Genomic DNA, 20,415 nt, shown 5'->3' with positions numbered 1-20,415 from the left:
CGTCATAAATATGAGTCAGTTGCCAAGTGACACAGTTTTGATCACATGACCGTGGGGATGCTGCAACAGTCATAAGTATGACAAATGGTCATAAGTCACTTTTTTCAGTGCTATTGTAACTTCGAACGGTCACTAAATGAATGGTTGTAAATCATATAATGTTCCCATCGTTGGAATCCCACCCTTCCTCCTGATTCCTGTGTGTTTGCTTTACCAAACAGTTGCAGGAATTGGGTATGTCTAGTTTAATGAAGAGAAGGACGAGGGACGAGGGCGGACAGGATAGCAGCCTTCCAGTATCTCAGGGGCTGCCCCAAAGAAGAGGGAGTCAAGCTATTCTCCAAAGCACCTGAAGGCAGGACAAGAAGCAAAGGATGGAAACTAATCAAGTAGGGAAGCAACCTAGAACTAAGGAGAAATTTCCTGACAGTGAGAACAATTAACCAGTGGAACAACCTGCCTCCAGAAGTTGTGAATTCTCCAACTCTGGAAGTTTTTAAGAAGAGACTGGACAACCATTTGTCAGAAATGGTATAAGGTTTCCTGCCTGAGCAGGGGGTTGGACTAGAAGACCTCCAAGGTCCCTTCCAACTCTGTTATTCTATTCTAAACAGGTCTGTACTGATGTCAACGAATGCGAGGAAGGAACTGCCAGACTCTGCGTGCCAAACTCCATCTGCATTAACACCCTGGTAACTGTTCTTCACCACTTTTGTCTCATTGCCTTCTCAGAACTGGACTTTATTATCTCCAGAGTGGGTGGGGAAAAATTGGACCAGCCTTCTCCGACTTGGTGCTCCCTTCTTCTCTCCTTCATTCTCCTTGCAATTTGATCTTCATGGGTTGCTTAGCTTTCCAAGATTAGTGAATCTCATTAAGAGCCACCAGCTGCAGGCCACTCTTCTGGCTCACTGCTTCCATCCCACTGATGTTTCAGAAGAGAAGGGCTGCTATCCAGCCAGCCATACTGGCCTAAACTTCCTGTTGTGTCTGGGTTTGGATGAGCATCAGAATGCATGTCCCATCGTAAGCCGTGAATGGCTTCCGGAATTGGACATGCGTTCACCAAAAAACACGGGGAAAAAAATATGAGTTTGGAAGTTCCATTTGAGCATGTGCTGCTCTGTGGAATTCTGTCAATCTCAGAGTGTTATCACCCATTTGGAGGCTTTAAATCAGGGGCGACCAACCGTGGCAACCTTTAAGACTTGTGGACTTCAACTCCCAGAATTCCCCAGCCAGCCAAGCTGGCTGGGGAATTCTGGGAGTTGAAGTCCACAAGTCTTATAGTTGCCACGGTTGGTCACCCCTGGTTTAAATGAAAAGCAGAAAAAAAAGCATTTTGAGATTTGTTGGTGTTCTCAAAGCATGGTTGTTTTTTGTGTATTTTTCATTACCAGGCTAGACAACATCACCTGTGCAAGGCAGAGTGGGCTTTGTTGCCTATTTATACATTAGCTTGTCGTGTCAGTTTTCTTCTACCTTAGTTCCTTGATTAGGGCATTATTTCTTGCCTGATTATTCATCTGCTGCTGTTTCCTGCATCTCTGGCTGTTGGCTACTGCGGAATTTGTGCTCTGGGCCGTTTCCTCTCTTTCTAGACTTTTGGTTATTATGTCTTTTAAATAGTCAGTGGGTGGGGCTTAACTAGGTGGCTGTTTTATGCGTGCTGACTGGTCAAAATGGCCAGAGTTTTCAATTGGGTGCGTAGCATCCCCCATTGAAAGCAATGGGTGCTCTTCAGACTTAACAGGAGTCACTACATCAGGGGTCTTCAAACTTGGCCCTTTTATGCCTTGTGGACTTCAACTCCCAGAATTCCTCAGCCAGTGTGCCTGGCTGAGGAATTCTGGGCGTTGAAGTCCACAAGGCATAAAAGGGCCAAGTTTGAAGACCCCTGCATTACATCATCAGAGACAGCAGGATTTAAGTGTAAGACTCCACTTAGAATACTGCAGCCAGTTTTGGTCACCATATTATAAAAAAAGATGTTAAGACTCTGGAAAGAGTGCGGAGAAGGGCAATAAAGATGATTAGGGGACTGGAGGCTAAAACATATAAAGAACAGTTGCAGGAATTGGGTGTATCTAGTCTAGTGAAAAGGACTAGGGGTGACATGATAGCTGTCTTCCAATATTTGAGGGACTGCCACAAAGAAGGGGTGGTGGTGGTGGTGTCAACCTATTTTCTGAAGCACCAGAAGGCAAGGCAAGAAAGAATGCGAGAAGGAGGGAGAAGCAACCTAGAACTAAGGAGAAATTTCCTGACCGTGAGAACAAATAACCAGTGGAACGACTCGCCTCCAGAAGTTGTGGTTGCTCCAACACTGTAGGTTTTTAAGAGGAGATTGGACAACCACTTGTCTGTAGTGGTATAGCAGGGGTCTTCAAACTTGGCCCTTTTATGACTTGTGGACTTCAACTCCCAGAATCCCTCAGCCAGCGTGCCTGGCTGAGGAACTCTGGGAGTTGAAGTCCACAAGTCATAAAAGGGCCAAGTCTGAAGACCCCTGCGGTATAGGGTTTCCTGCTTGAGTAGGGAGAGGACTAGAAGATCTCCAAGGTCCCTTCCAGCTCCGTTATTTCTGCAAGGGACTTTCTGCAAAGGATAGAAAAGGTGGAGAGAAAGTGAAGGTGGAGAGAAGGTCTCACAAGAGTAATTGAGCTGGTTTCACCCATCGGTTGGGAAGAGGAGACGAATGCCAATCCAGTGGGTTGACTACATTTCCTCCTGCAGGGCTCCTACAAATGTGGGGCGTGCAAGAGTGGCTTTGAAGGGAATCAGATTTCTGGCTGCCGGACCAAGACCAAGCGCCGTTGCCCCAACGGTCAACCCAGCCCTTGTCATGAGAAAGCAGCGTGCACTGTCGAGCGGGATGGGGCTCTCCTCTGCAAGGTGAGTTGGAGGCTTTCCCTGGTTCCTCACCGGCTTCCCAAACAGTCCCAAGATTTGGGAAAGGGATGTTGAAGTTTCTCGTTCGCCAACGGTGGAAAGGCCCTGTGTTTGCTGAACTGCTCAGAACCTGTTTTAGGCTCAACACTGAGGCACACTCAGCTTCCCCAGTGCAGAGTGCCTTTGGGTGGAGAAGCTGTCAAATTCCAGTCAGATTCCATCTGTAGAGCGGGAAAGGGCTGCGTAAGTAATTTATTTTAGGAAAAGAAGAATGTTAAAGCTGCTAGCAAAGGAAGAACAAAGCTGTTGACCAAGGCAGATCGTAAGATGACACACATGTTCCTGGACTCTGTTAGAAGTAGATGGATCCGTAGCTGGCTGACCGGCCATACTCAGCATGTGGTCCTCAATGGAACCGCATCTACATGGAGGGAAGTGTGTAGTGGGGTGCCCCAGGGCTCTGTTCTGGGCCCAGTGCTCTTCAACATCTTCATCAACGATTTGGACGAGGGGATAGATGGGGAAATCATCAAATTTGCAGACGACACCAAGCTGGCAGGAATAGCCAACACTCCAGAAGACAGGCTTAGGATACAGGAGGATCTGGACAGATTTGAACACTGGGCGCTATCTAACAAAATGAAATTCAATGGTGAAAAAAGTAAGGTTCTACATTTAGGCAAGAAAAACCAAATGTACAGGTATAGCATAGGGGGTACCTTGCTCAATAGTGTAACTGTGAGAGGGACCTCGGAGTCCTAGTGGACAATCACTTAAATATGAGCCAGCAGTGTGCTGCAACTGCCAAAAAGGCCAACACAGTGCTAGGCTGCATTAACAGAGGGATAGAATCAAGATCACATGAAGTATTAATACCACTTTACAATGCCTTGGTGAGGCACACTTGGAATACTGCATCCAGGTTTGGTCACCACGATGTAAGAAAGATGTTGAGACTCTAGAAAGAGTACAGAGAAGAGCAACTAAGATGATTAGGGGACTGGAGGCTAAAGCACATAAGGAACGGCTGCTGGAATTGGGTATGTCTAGTTTAACGAAGAGAAGGACAAGGGGGGACATGATAGCAGTCTTCCAATATCTCAGGGGCTGCCCCAAAGAAGAGGGAGTCAAGCTATTCTCCAAAGCCTCTGAGGGCAGGACAAGAAGCAATGGGTGGAAACTAATCAAGGAGAGAAGCAACCTAGAACTAAGGAGAAACTTCCTGACAGTTAGAACAATTAACCAATGGAACAACCTGCCTCCAGAAGCGGTGAATGCTCCAACACTGGAAGTTTTTAAGAAGAGACTGAACAGCCATTTGTCTGAAATGGTGTAAGGTTTCCTGCCTGAGCAGGGGGTTGGACTAGATGACCTCCAAGGTCCCTTCCAACATTATTATTATTATTATTATTATTATTATTATTATTATTATTATTATTATTATTATTATTATTATTATAATATAATCCAGGACAGTGGAGCCCTTGGTGCTTGCCGAGCTTGGTTGTTTTCTTGCAGATGTTTCATTACCCAACCAGGTAACATCACCAGTGCTACCTGTTATCTATTGAGCAATGAAATCCAATATTTTCTGGACAAAAACAACCAAGCTCAGAGAGCACCAAGGACTCTACAGTTGAGCCCTGAACTACAAATATTCTCTTCTATTGATAATTCAGGACTTGGTCGAGTTATTGTTCCCAGGTGATGGTGAGAGTGATAAGGATTTGAATTTGGCTCTCCTTCCCTGGCAGGAATGTCCCGTATCTGGGCCTGTCTCAATTTAGAGCCAATTTGTTTTCTCTCTCTCTTGGGAGATGGTGGCAAGGATGGGCATTCACGATTCCTTCTCTGCTTCTAGTGCATCGTCGGGTGGGCTGGAAATGGCTACATTTGTGGAAGAGATACAGACATTGATGGGTTTCCAGATGAGACGCTTCGTTGCAATGAGGAAAAGTGTCAGAAGGTAAGAGACCTCCTTTGAGTTAGGGTCCTCAGCCCATGGGCTGAAGCACTTCTGGCTTCATCTGTTTCTTCTGCTGTGGTGGGAGTCAAAAAAAAAAGATGCCGAGACCCTAGAAAGAGTGCAGAGAAGCACAATAATGGAGATAAAGGATCTGGAGGCCAAATCATATGATGAATGGTGGAGGGAGCTAAGTATGTCTAACTCAAGTGTCTCTCAACCTTGGCAACTTGAAGATGCTGGCTGGGGGAATTCTGGGAGTTGAAGTCCACCCGTCTCCAAGCTGACACAGTTGAGAAACACTGCCCTAACCTATCTAAGAGAAGAATCAGCGGGGCATGATAGCTGTCTTCCAATACTTGAGAGGTTATCACAAAGAAGAGAGGATTGATTTATTCTCCAAAGAGACAGAGGGCAGGACAAGAAGAAATGGGTGGAAGCTTGTTAAAGAGAGACCAGACTTAGAAATAAGAAGACATTTTCTGACAGTGATAGCAATTGATCAGTGGAATAGCTTGCCGCCAGAACTGTGGGTGCTCCATCACTGGAGGTTTTCAAAAATATTTGAATTTGACCAGGATGTTATACGGTCTCCTTACTTGAACAGGGGGTTGGACTCAATGGTGGGGTTCAGCCGGTTTGCACCAGTTCGGCAGAACCAGTAGCTAATTTTTTATGGCCCAGGCCCAGAATGGAAGCGGCATCCACACAGAGAACCGGTTGTTCACATAGTTGAATCCCACCACTGGTTGGACTAGAACAGAGGTAGGCAACCTTGGCTCTTTTATGACTCGTGGACTTCAACTCCCAGAATTCCTGAGCCAGCCATGCTGAGGGGAAAGGGAGAGGTTTCCAAGCTGAGCCAGGGTGGCTGAGGAATTCTGGGAGTTGAAGTCCACGAATCATAAAAGAGCCAAGGTTGCCTACCCCTGGACAAGAAGATTTCCAAGATCCCTTCCAGTCCTATGATTCTATGTTCTATCCAAGGCAGGGGAGTAAGAGGCAGGAAAATAAGTGTGGGAGTGTGTGTGCTGTTTCAAGTGTAATCTCTGCTATTTTGCGGTGGGGGAGAAAAGTCATAGAAAAACCGACATTATGGAGAGAAACACAGACATAGAAGCATCAGCCTAAAATTTTTCTGTACTGGTAGTTTTGACTTAGGACCACAATTTTGACACAGACCAGAATTTCCCATTACCAACTAAAGCGGTTGTTAGCCGTGCTCAATTTTACCACCTCTTTTGCCATAGTTGTTAAGTGAATCGCTGCAATTGTTAAGCGAATCACATAAGAATTACGCAAATCTGGTCTTCCCCCTTTGACTTTTGCTTGTTAGATGCCAGCTGGGAAGGGGCAAATGGCAATCACATGACTCCCCGGGATGCTGCAATCATTGTAAATTCAGGCTGGTTGCCGAGCACGTCAATTTTGTTCATGTGAATTGGGGGAATGTTGCAAATGGTTGTAAGTGTGAGGACCGGTTGTAAGTCCCTTTTTCAGTGCTGTTGTAATTCTGATGGTCACTAAATGAATGGTTGTAGGTCAAGAACTACCTGTATACATTAATGACCCAATTCCAACAACAAAGCAATTTTATTCAGTCCTTCTTAAACGTTCTTAGAGGAATTCAGTGTGCATAAAACAAAATGATTTATTGTGTAACCCCCCCTGGAAATTAATTTCACATGGCTTAAGCAACACTCTGCCTGTTTTACCAAGGTAGGACATCCAAATCCCGATTCTGGAGGTCATGTAAATAACTCATGGACTTGTCTTCAGCTTCTTTGATCATTTTATATGAAAATTTTACTGGCTATAATTAATTCCGCCAACACCTCTAACTGCAGCAATAACATCTGGAGCAAATAGACCAAATGACAAATGTTCAATAAACTGCCAAGAAAATATTCTGAGGTAAATCAACCTCTTTTTAAATTCTGCACAGGCCTTTCTTTGGAAGTGAGTTAATTCAAAATAATAAAACTCCAAGAGGCCCTGTTTACTGCTACCACTTTCCCACAGAGGTAAACACCATTTTAAAACTGAAATTGTCTTGGGATATAACTGTTCACAAATAAACAGGTTACAGTTATAACTATGACCCAATAATTTCCATGCAATCAAGGCATCCCAATATTTATTAGCATTTAAGTGGGGTCAGAAGCCTTGAGTTGAAAACAGAGCTGAGTTGTGAAATTGTTATTTCAGCCAGCAAGTGAAGCTGGGATAAACTTCATGATTACTGAAAGTGTGGAAAATGAAATCCACCTTTCTCAATTCATACTTGTAATTGGAAATGAAAATTTTGCAGGATGTCTTTGGCAATTAAATGCACTCAATATCCTATACATTTGTTAAAATTAATACGATGGAAAGATTAATCCGTAACAGCGATTGAGCTGAATTTACCTTAACTACATTTCTCCTAAACCAAATACTCCAAGAATTCTAAGTCACCATTATAAATCAGTTTTTTTCAAACTTGGCAACTTTAAGATGTGTGGACTTCAATTCCCAGAATTCCCCAATCAGCAAAGTCAGGATGGAGGCCGTATCAGTGAGATTGAGGCTCTGTGATGCCCCTGTCCCAGTGGTGGGATTCAGCCGGTTTGCATCACTTCAGCAGAACCAGTAGCTAATTTTTTGAGGCCCAGAATGGACTTCCGGAAGCAGAACCAGTTGTTCACATATTTGAATCCCACCACTGCCCCTCCCCCCCGCTTTGATTACACTGTTGTGCCCGCCATCTTGACTCTTTTGACCACATCTTGCAGATACCCCTAGAACTGCACTTCTTTGATGTATTTGGAGGAATTTGGGTTGTTTTTTTTTAAATGAAATTATTGGACTCGGTAAACCTCCGAGATCCGACTGCTGTGGTGCAGAAGTCACAGGAACAAATAAATACTTTAATTCAAAAAATAAATAACTTAATTTTCTTGGCACACACAGACCAACATAGTTCAAATCTAATAACTGAGAAACTATTTTGCCAAGTAGTTCAAAGTCAGCATCAGGGAAATTGTATCTTGCATGACGGCTGGCACTCTCAGACTTAAGAGGAAATCTCTCCCAAAAAATTCAGTCTAGTGGTTAAGGCAATAGAAGTCAGGAGACTCCCTAATCATGAAAGCTGGCTCGGTGACTTGAGGCCAATCACCAGGAGATGGTGAGTTCTAGTCCCTCCCTAATCATGAAAGCTGTCTGGGTAACTTGAGGCTAATCACCAGGAGATGGTGAGTTCTAGTCTCTCCCTAATCATGACAGCCGGCTGGGTGACTTCAGCCAATCACCAGATGATGAGTTCTAGTCCCTCCCTAATCATGAAAGCTGTCTGGGTGACTTGAGGCTAATCACCAGGAGATGGTGAGTTCTAGTCCCTCCCTAATCATGACAGCCAGCTGGGTGTCTTCAGGCCAATCACCAGGAGATGGTGAGTTCTAGTCCCTCAAGCATGAAAGCCGGCTGGGTGACTTCAGCCAATCACCAGGAGATGGTGAGTTCTAATCCCTCCCTAATCATGACAGCCAGCTGGGTGACTTGAGGCTAATCACCAGGAGATGGTGAGTTCTAGTCCCTCCCTAATCATGACAGCCGGCTAGGTGACTTCAGCCAATCACCAGATGGTGAGTTCTAGTCCTTCAAGCATGAAAGCCGGCTGGGTGATTTCAGCCAATCACCAGATGGTGAGTTCTAGTCCCTCCCTAATCATGAAAACTGTCTGGGTGACTTCAGCCAATCACCAGATGGTGAGTTCTAGTCCCTCCCTAATCATGAAAACTGTCTGGGTGACTTCAGCCAATCACCAGATGGTGAGTTCTAGTCCCTCAAGCATGAAAGCCGGCTGGGTGACTTCAGCCAATCACCAGATGGTGAGTTCTAGTCCCTCCCTAATCATGAAAACTGTCTGGGTGACTTCAGCCAATCACCAGGAGATGGTGAGTTCTAGTCCCTCCCTAATCATGACAGCCAGTTGGGTGACTTCAGGCCAATCACCAGGAGATGGTGAGTTCTAGTCCCTCCCTAATCATGACAGCCAGTTGGGTGACTTCAGGCCAATCACCAGGAGATGGTGAGTTCTAGTCCTGCCTTAGGCATGAAAGCTGGCTGGGTGACTTTGAGCCACTCACTCTCTCTCAGTCCAATCCACCTCACAGGGTTGTTGTGAGGAAAATAAGAGGAGAAACAGCCTTGAGTTTGTTCACAGCCTTGAGTTAATTATAAACAAAATAAAGGTGGGATACAATTTTTTTTTTAAGTGACATTTCCTTTTTTTTTGGTCCTTCAGGATAACTGCGTGACGGTTCCCAACTCCGGCCAAGAAGATGCTGACAGGGATGGGATCGGCGACGCCTGTGACGATGATGCTGATGGAGATGGGATAAACAACTCAGAGGTTAGAACTCCTCCTGACAGGGACCAGGGGTCTTCAGCCTGGTTCCCTCCTGTATTTCCTAAGACCAAAGAATCCTTGTTCTAACTCCAAGGAGATCCATTCAAACATTATATCAGGGCTGTCCAATTTTGGTGACTTTTAAGACGTGTGGACTTCCACTCCCAGAATTCCCCAGCCAGCATAACTGGCTGGGGAATTCTGGGAGTGGAAGTCCACACATCTTAAAGTTGCCATGGTTGTATGATGCCTAAAGAGAACATCCGCAGCTTGGGAACATGATGTTCACTACTCCAGCTTGAGATTTTTCCAACTTATCCTGCTTGCCAGCTTTCCTTGAAACATCTCCCTGTTTATTGCAGGGAAAAATCAATATCTCAACAAGCAGGCTTTGTCAGTCGCTCCATTTTTTATTTTTATTTTTGCAAAGCTGCGCTGTTTTTCACATTTCTTTCTTTCTTTGATGTGCGGGTCTTTCCCCCTGCAGGACAACTGTGTGTTTGTGCCCAATGCGAACCAGCAAAACGTAGACCAAGACAACTTCGGGGATGCTTGCGACAACTGCCGAAATATCAAGAACAACAACCAATGGGACAGTGATGGCGATGGATGGGGAGATCTGTGTGACAACGACATGGATGGGGACCGTGAGTTTGGGCTAGGCTCAGAAAGTAGGCCGATTTTTTTTTAAAAAAAAATTCTCCAGAGTTTCACAGAGCAAGATCACCAGTTTTTCACGCTTTGTTGAAGATACAGGTAGTCCTCAACTTACGGCCATAATGGAACCTGGCAACTACGTTCTTAAAGTAGATCGCTACGTGACTGGACCCGATTTTAGGATCTTTTTTTGTGGCAGTTGTTAAGTGAAACATGCAGTCATTAAGCAAACCCATTGTTTATTAGGGGGTGTTTCCCCCCCGAAACACTGGTTTCCAGAAAAAGAAATGTCACAAATCACTGAGATGTGACTGGTAAATGCGGAATGGTTACTGAGCACCCCGATGTGGCCATATGACTATGGGGAGGGGAGGAAATGAACATTGGAATTTCAGAACCAGGTCATCAGTAGCTTTTGGGGGGGTCCATCAGCACTTTGAATGACCACTAGAGGTTTCTTTTAATGAAGAGCAAACTGTGAGTCCCCTGGACTGCGAAGCGATCAAACCGGTCAGTCCTAGAGGAGATCAACCCTGACTGCTCTTTAGAAGGCCAGATCCTGAAGTTGAAACTCAAATACTTTGGCCACCTAATGAGGAGGAAGGACTCACTGGAGAAGAGCCTAATGCTGGGAAAGATTGAGGCCAATAGAAGAAGGGGACGACAGAGAATGAGGTGGTTGGATGGAGTCACTGAAGCAGTAGGTGTGAGCTTAAATGGACTCCAGAAGGTGGTAGAGGACAGGAAGGCCTGGAGGAACGTTGTCCATGGGGTTGCGATGGGTCAGACACGACGTTGCAATTAACAACAACAAACTAAAAATAGTATGTATAGTATTTTTTAGTTTGCTCTTCATTAAAAGAAACCTCTCAAATATACTGTATCCATTCCATGACACACGTAATCTGGCAAGTGTGATGCTGGGGTGACCCCCCCCCCCACAAATTTCCCAGCCTTGTCACAACTGAGGCTTAGGAGCAGAGACCCCATTTGTGCCTTCTGGTCCCAGCAACTCCCCACATGCTTTGCTTCTTATGGTTGCTGTTTCACTCTCTTTTCTCCAGAAATTAAAAATATCATGGACAACTGTATGAGGATCTCTAACTCAGACCAAAAGGACACCGATGGGGATGGAGTTGGAGATGTCTGTGACAGCTGCCCCTTCATCAGTAACCCAGATCAGGTGAGACGTTGGCTTGGATTCATACAGTATGCTAATTCAGTCATTTAATGACCCCAAAGACTGCAATTGCTAAGGATAATAGCAATAGCATTTAGACCAGGGGTCTTCAAACTGGGCCCTTTTATGACTTGTGGACTTCAACTCCCAGAATTCCTCAGCTAGCGTGCCTGACTGAGGAATTCTGGGAATTGAAGTCCACAAGTCATAAAAGGGCCAAGTTTAAAAAAAACTTGATTTAGACTTTCATGCTACCCCATAGTGCTTTGCAGCAGTCCCTGGGCGGTTTACAATATTTGCATTTTTTGTGCATAGGAAATGGTGTCAGAAAAGGGTAAAATTCTGTGACCTATTAAATTCCACTCTTTAGAGAGATCTCTCCTGGTCTCTGAATACTCTTTTAGCTCTGCCCTGGATTATTTGTTAATCTAGCCCAGGGGTCTTCAAACTTGGCCCTTTTATGACTTGTGGACTTCAACTCCCAGAATTCTTCAGCCAAGTCATAAAAGGGCCAAGTCTGAAGACCCCTGATCTAGCCCATTACAGGTAGTCCTCAACTAATGATTATGATTGAGCCCCAAATTTCTGTTGCTAAATGAGACAGTTGTTAAGTGAGTTTTGCCCCATTTTATGACCGTTCTTGCCATAGTTGTTAAGTGAATCACTGCAGCTGTTAAGTTAGTGACACGGTGGTTAAGTGAATCTGGCTTCCCCATTGACTTTGCTTGTCAGAAAGTCACAAAGGGGGATCACATGACCCTGTGATGCCGCAACTGTTATAAATATGAGCCAGTTGCTGAGTGTCTGAATTTTGATCATGTGACCATGAGGTTGCTGCAACGTGTCATAAGTCCCTTTTTTGATTGTTGCTCGGGATACCCAATACAGATGATTTTTGACTTACAACCATTTGTTTAGTGACCACTTGATCCAGAGGGTGAAATCGTGTCTCTGCTCTTAAGTTGCAGTTGTGACAAAGCCAGGAAATTTGGGAGGGCACACCAACACCACACTTGCCAAATTATATGTATCGTGGCATGGATATATTTGTCACATTTTAAATTTGTTGTAACATTGAGCGGTCACTAAATACATGGTTGTAAGTCGAAGACCACCGAGCAATAATCATTGTCCAAGATCTTGAACAGACAGCAATTTTTTCCCCAGCTTTTTTTTCCTAAGAAATTTTTGGAACAGAGGTATCAAATTTGACGTATGATAAAAGGTTTACAGCTGAGCTGAGGCCCATCCCAAATTAAATCGGAGTCTGTGAGAAAAGTTGCAGAAAGGTGAATTCTGCAGTAGTTTCTGGAATTACACAATGTCCAGCTAACAAGATTGGTTCCAAGATCTGTCTTGTCCTTGCAAATCCTTCCAATCAAACTTTCCCTGTTTTAATTGGAATGTCATTAGTCATAATTTGGGATGGTGCCCTGGCTTTTTCATTCTCCTGGGTAAATAAGCCTGGAAAATCCAGTGCAGGATAAAATCTTTATAACTTTTGATTGTGGGAAGCCACCTGCTTCAAATCTTTTTGTAAACAACTATAGCTTAAACAATTCAATAGAAATGTCAGTTGAGAGCGAGGGTAGGTTTATGAATTTGAGACTTTACGGGGAAAATCTTGGAGATAGAGGTGTTGATAGAAGTGGAAAATGTTTTACTCGAAACGTTCAAGAATTCCGAGTCTGCATTTGCTAAAAGCATCTTAGGGAGGTTTCTAAAGGAAGGGAAGTCGAAAAACAATTAAAACTGTTTTCTACTTTTCATTACTTAGAAAGATACTGACCACGATCTTGTTGGGGATCCGTGTGACACCAACCAGGACAAGTGAGTTTGAAGAATATCTGCCTTCATTTCACACGCAGCAAGGTTTGAGTTTCCGTCTGCGTCCTTGCAAGAATAATTGCTCTATGAATCCCTTCTAGCTGGAAGGACACAAACCTAAGAGTAGTTAAGTCACACAGAGGTGCTGCAAACAGACTCTTTTGGCAACACATGTTCCACTGTGTTCGGAAGGCCTTGACAGCTTTGGTCAACTCAATAGGACAGAAAGCTGATATAAGGACCTTTTGTCTAAGGAAATTCTCAGTCATCCAGGTCAGGGTGGTCCCAAAGATGCTATTTCAAAAAGCAACTGGACTGTTTTTCCTTTAAGATATTTTGCTTCCCATCCAAGAAGCTTCTTCGGTTCAGTGAACTGAACCGAAGAAGCTTGTTGGATGGGAAGTGAAACGTCTTCAAGGAAAAATAAAGTCCAGTTGCTTTTTGAAAAAGCACCTTTGGGATAATGACCTTCTCTTTCTCCAAAGAGGTGGAGTAGGTAAAGGATCCATGCAAATAATTGCATTGCTATGTCATGGGCAACGAGATCATTTAGTGTTCTCCCAATGTCAAAATCTAGCAAAGAGGTAAGCTAAGCCAACTGGAGAAGAGTGACTCATCCAGAGGTGCAACTGGCAACTTCACTGATGGGCACATGGCTTAGTCTTGGGAGTCTGAAGAATTCAAACGGGTACAGCAACAGTTGTTGGGAGCAATTTGGGGCAGGGACGTCAAACTCGCGTCACACGCGTCATGTGACGTGTCGCAACGCATCACAACTTTTTTTCCATTGCCGGCAGTGGGGTGAGCGCGGTTTCGCTATGATGCATTCGGCCCGTGGGCCGGCAGTTTGACACCCCCGATTTAGGGGATAGTGAGCTTGGATAAAGATCTCCCTTTTCTATAATTCTCTTATTTCACTCATCACCCAACTCTTAAGTTTTCTTCTCTTTTTTTTTTCTCGTCGGCAGAGATGGAGATGGGCACCAGGATTCCCGTGACAATTGTCCTTCGGTGCCCAACAGCTCCCAGCTGGACACCGACCAGGACGGCCTTGGCGATGAGTGTGATGATGATGATGATAATGATGGCATCCCAGATCACAAACCCCCAGGCCCAGACAACTGCCGTTTGGTCCGCAATCCTGGCCAGCAGGACACAAATCGTGAGGACACCATGCTTTCTCTCTCGTTCTCATCCTTTGTGAGGGATAGATAAATGTCTATGGAGATTCTCAGCCATCCAGGTCATGGTTGTCTCAAAGGTGCTTTTTCAAGAGGCAATTGGAATTTCTTTGTCTGTCTTTGAAGACGTTTCGCTTCTCATCCAAGAAGCTTCTTCAGCTGGACACAAGCAAACCTCCAAGTGGCCTCAATGACTCTCTGAAAGAATGCAAATGACCAGCTGTCTGCAAGGAATATAAATCTTTCAATTCCCCACCATCCAATGAGAGCTGAAGAAGCTTCTTGGATGAGAAGCAAAACGTCTTCAAAGAGAATCAAGAAAGTCCAGTTGCCTCTTGAAAAAGCACCTTTATTCCTTTCTGAAGCCTTTGCAAAAGCACAAACATGGAACAGTTGTCCCTTAGTGTCCACAACCAATATAAAAAAATAAAATAAAGTAACATATACTCAGTGGTGGCATTCAGCTGGTTTACACCACTTCGGCAGAATCGGTAGCTAATTTTTTGTTGCCCAGGCCCAGAATGGACTTCCGGAAGTGGCATCCAAACACCCTACAATAATAATAAAGTTGGAAGGACCTTGGAGGTCATCTAGTCCAACCCCCTGCTCAGGCAGGAAACCCTATACCATTTCGGACAAATGGCTGTCCGGTCTCTTCTTAAAAACTTCCAGTGTTGGAGCATTCACTGCTCCTGGAGGCAGGTTGTTCCACTGAATAATTGTTCTGTCAGGAAGTTTCTCCTTAGTTCTAGGTTACTTCTCTCCTTGATTAGTTTCCACCCATTGCTTCTTGTCCTGCCTTCAGGCATTTTGGAGAATAGCTTGACTCCCTCTTCTTTGTGGCAGCCCCTGAGATATTGGAAGACTGCTATCATGTCCCCCCTCGTCCTTCTCTTCGTTAAACTAGACATACCCAATTCCAGCAACTGTTCCTTATATGCTTTAGCCTCCAGTCCCCTAATCATCTTTGTTGCTCTTCTCTGTACTCTTTCTAGAGTCTCAGCATCTTTTTTACATCGCGGTGACCAAAACTGGATGCCGAATTCCAAGTGTGGCCTTACCAAGTCATTGTAAAGTGGTAGTAACACTTTATGTGATCTTGATTCTATCCCTGTTAAAGCAGCTTAGCACTGTGTTGGCTGCATTAACCCTCTTCTTCCCGACAGCCTTTTAGATATTTGAAGCCTACTATCCCACCTCTAATTGACTTTTCTGTAGGTCAAATACTAATCTTTAACCATTCTACATAGGGCTTTATTTCCAGACCCTTCAGCATCTTAGGAGCTCTCCTTTGAAAAATTTGTCAGCCCTTTTTTAATTCTGGTGCCAGAACTGGATCTTGTTCTCCAAATGAGGTCCAGCCAAGCCACAACACAGGGGAACAACTGTTTTCCACAAACTGGACTTTATTTCCTGTTGCACCCCAAGGTAGCATAGGTAACTCTCCATTTTCATTTCTTCTAGTCTTCGCACACACACACACAGAGAGAGAAAAATGAGATGCAACGTGAACGGAGCATATGATTTGCACCAGTTCTATTTTGAGGAAGGAGGGAAATTCCTAAAGATTTGTGCAATGAGAACAGAGAGCAAGTTATTGCAAATCTCCCAAAAAAAGACTTTTATCTGGACTTAATGCGCTGCATGACTGTAAAAATGCAGTGTTAGGCTGGTGTGTGATGCTTATGACCCTAATTCTGCCTTTGAACCCAGGGCAATTGGAGGAAGCTGATTCTCCACTCTCTCTTCTGTAGGAGATGGTGTCGGAGATGCTTGTCAGGATGACTTTGATCAGGACAAAGTAATTGACCAGATTGACGTTTGCCCTGAAAATGCTCAGGTGACGCTGACTGACTTCCGGGCCTTTCAAACCGTCGTGTTGGATCCTGAAGGTGATGCCCAGATAGACCCCAACTGGATTGTCCTCAACCAGGTTAGCTATCAGCTTTGAGGTTGCTTAGCAATTTCTTGATGTGCTTGTTCTTGTTCTTGTCCCCCGTTATGCTTTGCATGATTGAAAACTCTTCCGGTCCTGAAGGATTGCATTGCTCTCAAATGTTTGGATTAAAGGCAAGTCCAATTCCTCTAGTCCAGGGCTTTTCAACCTTTTCACCCATTGTACCACTTTTAGGATAGGGCAACATCTGAGTACCACCAGTCACCTAGCAAGGTGTCAAAAACTTGATGACCCCCCCAAAAAAGAAAAAAGTGATAAAGTACAGGTAGTCCTCGACTTACAATAGTTCGCTTAGTGACTCTTCGAAGTTACAATGGCACTGAAAAAAAATGCCCCCCAAGCCACAGCCGAGCAAGACACCTGCCTGCCCACCCGGCGGCACTCTTCCTCCTGTCCGAGGTTTCATTGTGATCATTTCTGTTGAGGATTGGCAGCGGGGGTAGGGTGTGGGGGGGTGTTTGGTTTTTATTCCCCCCCGTCTGCTGGGTGGTTGCAGCAGGTTTTGGTCACTTCACATGACCCTGGGACACTGTGACTGTCATAAATATGAATCAGTTGCCAAGGATCTGAATGTAAATCACAAGACCCTGGAAATGCTGCAACATTCCAGCTGATCGGTGCTTCTTCTGGGCTCAGTAGAAGGGCCAGGATCAGCGCAGAGCTCCAGCTGGAGCCTGGCGCTTCCACTGAGCCCTGACAGCACCCCCAAAAGTGCCAATCAGCTGGAAAGCGGCACTGATCCTGGCGCTTCCACTGAGCCCTGACAGCCCTGCAGCTCCAGCCATCTCTCACTCAGGCTTGTGCAGTGCTGCCACCAGTTCAGCTCATTCCCCTCCCCTGCTACCACTTTTCTAGGATGGTTGCGTACCACCTGCCAGGTGCCAATGTACCACAGGTGGTACCCGTACCAGTGGTTGAAAAGCCCTGCTCTAGTCTTACACATACTAGAGGCATCTCCCTCCAACGAAGACCTCACGAGAAGCGGTACCGAGATGTTCACAGGTGTACTTTCCAGCCAGCACAACCAATGGAGAGGTTGACAAGGCATTATGGGAGTACTATCAACCATATAATTGGGAATTCTGGGAACTGAAGTCTTAATTTGTCTGGAACAGCTTCAGATTGGGAAAGGATAGATTTCTGTGATGGAAAAGACTTTTGATTGGAGGAGCTTTATATCCTGCTCTGGTCTGGGATATCACTTACCTTCCTGGATGAAGATGATTCAAGGCTGCTGGGGTGAAGTCTTGGCTGTAAGAACATTGATCTCTTCTTCATCTAGTTAATGGTACGGGGGAAAGCCAGGGTCTGGTCCAGGGCAGTTCTGTTCCCAACAATTTTGGGATAACTTCCTCCTTTTTCAACTCCCCTACTCTTCTCCAAGTAAATCAAGTTGGGGAGGAACAGAAGAAATTTGTAGCCTTATCCAGCTAAAGCAGTGTTTCTCAACCATGGCTACTTTAAGATATGTGGACTTCAACTCCCAGAATTCCCCAGCCAGCATTTGCTGGCTGGGGAATTCTGGGAGTTGAAGTCCACACATCTTAAAGATGCCACGGTTGAGAAACACCGGTCTAGAAAAAGGCCACAAGTAGGTGGGCTAACAGAGGATGTCTTGTTGAAAAACTACAGGTAACATTCGGTGAATAAAAATATTTTTGTAACCTCTCCCCAACAGTCGTTTTGTCGAACAGCAAAAAACCCCATTTTGCTGTTTGTCGTTTTCTGAAAATACCCACCTGTTCTCAAAATCCCAGATGGAGGGTTGGGATCTCCCGATCCATAGCATTAAAAAAGAAAATTCTTATTGTTTGCAGGGCATGGAAATTGTGCAGACCATGAACAGTGACCCAGGTTTGGCTGTGGGTAAGTTACAGTTTAAGCTCTGAAAGAAAGCAAACACTTTAAAAATATTTGCAACACACACACTCCAATTATACAGGTCGTCCTCGATTTACAATTGCAATTGATACCAAAATGTCTGTGGTTAAGCAAGACAGTAATTAAGTTGAGTTTTGCCCTATTTTATGACAACAATAATAAAGTTGAAAGGGACCTTGAAGGTCATCTAGTCCAACCCCCTGCTCAGGCAGGAAACCCTATACCATTTCGGACAAATGGCTGTCCAGTCTCTTCTTAAAAACTTCCAGTGTTGGCGCATTCACCACTTCTGGAGGCAGGTTGTTCCACTGGTTAGTTGTTCCAACTGTCAGGAAGTTTCTCCTTAGTTCTAGGTTGCTTCTCTCCTTGATTAGTTTCCATCCGTTGCTTCTTGTCCTGCCTTCAGATGCTTTGGAGAATAGCTTGACTCCCTCTTCTTTGGGGCAGCCCCTGAGATATTGGAAGACTGCTATCCTGTCCCCCCTCATCCTTCTCTTCATTAAACTAGATATACCCAATTCCAGCAACCGTTCCTTATATGTTTTAGCCTCCAGTCCCCTGATCATCTTTGTTGCTCTTCTCTGCACTCTTTCTAGAGTCTCAACATCTTTTTTACATCGTGGAGACCAAAACTGGATGCAGTATTTCAAGTGTGGCCTCACCAAGGCATTGTAAAGTGGTATTAATACTTCACCTTTCTTGCCACAGCTGTTAAGTGAACCACTTAAGTTAAGTTAGTAACACAGTTGTTAAGTGAATCTGGCTTCCTCCTGGATTTTGCTTGTCAGAAGGTTGCAAAAGGTGATCACATGACCCCGAAACACGGAAACTGTCGTAAATATGAGCCAGTTGCCAAGCGTCGGAATTTTGATCACGTGACCGCTGGGATGTTGCAAGGATCGCCAGTGTAAAAAATGGTCATAAGCCATTTTTTTCAGGGCAGTTTTAACTTCAAATATTCATTAAACAAAGGGTTGTCTAGGAGATGACCAGGCTAAGCCAGAGGGAGGGGTCAAGCATGTCATCAGTCTCAAGTCCCTTTGCGCCCACAAGGGAGCTAAATCCAGACTACCTTGAATTTCGTTGACTCTTCTCTCCCGCCAATTTGCTTTGACTGTTAGTAGTTCAGATTCTTGTAGAGCAGTGGTTCTCAACCTTTTTAATGCCGCGACCCAAACCGGTCGTAAGTCGAGGACTAAACTGGTCGTAAGTCAAGGACTAAACCGGTCGTAAGTCGAGGACTACCCAACCGGTCGTAAGTCAAGGACTTTCCCTGCCCGGGAGCGCCGTGCATGCGTGGTTCCACCCCCTGCGCCGGCCGAGGCGTAGCTGGCAAGCGGCAGAGACGGAGCAGGCCGACCACCAGCTAGCCCAGCCCAAGGGAGGTAAGGCACCCGCCGGAAAAGGGGAAAAAATGGCGGACAAAAAAAATGGCGGACAGCCTTGCTTGGTGACCCCCATGAAATGGTCAATCGACCCCAAATGGGGTCCCGACCCACAGGTTGAGAACCACTGGTTTAGGTTCTCCTGCTTGAGCAAGGGGTTGGACTAGTCACTAGATGACCTCCAAGGTCCCTTCCAAGTCTTTATTCTGATGTTCCCCACTTTCCTGCCTTTATGTTGAAGAAAATCAGGGAGGTTCAACCCGAGACGTTTTCTCTCTAACTAAATGTTAAGGGACGACTCTCTTTGGCTATAATAACCCCAGATACTTTAATCTTCGCTTGCTTTCCCAATGGACAAGCATTAGCAGCAGCCTCTTTGTTCCCATCTACCTTTTCCCATTTTGCAGTTCGTGTGTACATTTCTTACAAGATGTGCACATTTAAAGTAACTGGAGCTGAGAATAGCCTCCACAAACGCGGTTCATTCTGTTGACGCAGGCCTTTTCCACTGCAATAGTCTAGCTCAGTGGTTCTCAACCTGTGGGTCGGGACCCCATTTGGGGTCGATTGACCATTTCATGGGGGTCGCCAAGCAAGGCTGTCCGCCATTTTTTTTTGTCCGCCATTTTTTTCCCCTTTTCCAGCGGGTGCCTTATCTCCCTTGGGCTGGGCCAGCTGGTGGTTGGCCTGCTCCGTCTCTGCCGCTTGCCAGCTACGCCTCAGCCGGCGCAGGGGGCGGAACCACGCATGCGCGGCGCTCCCGGGCAGGGAAAGTCCTCGACTTACGACCGGTTGGGTAGTCCTCGACTTACGATCGGTTTAGTCCTCGACCTACGACCGGTTTAGTCCTCGACTTACGACCGGTTGGGGTCGCGGCATTAAAAAGGTTGAGAATCACTGACCTAAACCATTTCAGACCAGTCTCTTCTTAAAAACCTCCAGTGTTGAGCATTCACAACGTCTGGAGGCAAGTCGTTCCACTGATTAATTGTTCCGTCAGGAAATTTCTCCTTAGTTCTAGGTTGCTTCTCTCCTTGATTAGTTTCTATCCGTTGCTCCTTGTCCTGCCTTCAGATACTTTGGAGAATAGGTTGTCCCC

At 45.2% G+C, this 20,415-nt stretch overlaps 1 protein-coding gene across 1 annotated transcript in view; it reads left to right on the top strand.

The window, feature by feature from the left end:
- Positions 1–20,415, top strand: part of COMP (cartilage oligomeric matrix protein) — a 41,390-nt gene that overhangs the window by 16,954 nt on the left and 4,021 nt on the right. The window contains exons 6-15 of the mRNA XM_015810686.1: positions 615–692; positions 2,737–2,895; positions 4,754–4,858; positions 9,144–9,251; positions 9,736–9,895; positions 10,970–11,088; positions 12,863–12,915; positions 13,881–14,074; positions 15,848–16,026; positions 17,868–17,916. Of these exons, the coding sequence (XP_015666172.1) occupies positions 615–692; positions 2,737–2,895; positions 4,754–4,858; positions 9,144–9,251; positions 9,736–9,895; positions 10,970–11,088; positions 12,863–12,915; positions 13,881–14,074; positions 15,848–16,026; positions 17,868–17,916 (1,204 nt within the window). The remainder of the gene's footprint in view (positions 1–614; positions 693–2,736; positions 2,896–4,753; positions 4,859–9,143; positions 9,252–9,735; positions 9,896–10,969; positions 11,089–12,862; positions 12,916–13,880; positions 14,075–15,847; positions 16,027–17,867; positions 17,917–20,415) is intronic.

The sequence above is a fragment of the Protobothrops mucrosquamatus genome, unplaced genomic scaffold (assembly GCF_001527695.2).
Source record: "Protobothrops mucrosquamatus isolate PMUCROS unplaced genomic scaffold, P.Mucros_1.0 scaffold14, whole genome shotgun sequence".
Classification (NCBI taxonomy): Eukaryota; Metazoa; Chordata; class Lepidosauria; order Squamata; family Viperidae; genus Protobothrops; species Protobothrops mucrosquamatus.
The sequence above is the reverse complement of the archived record's forward strand: the minus strand, read 5'-3'. Positions and strand labels throughout refer to the sequence as shown.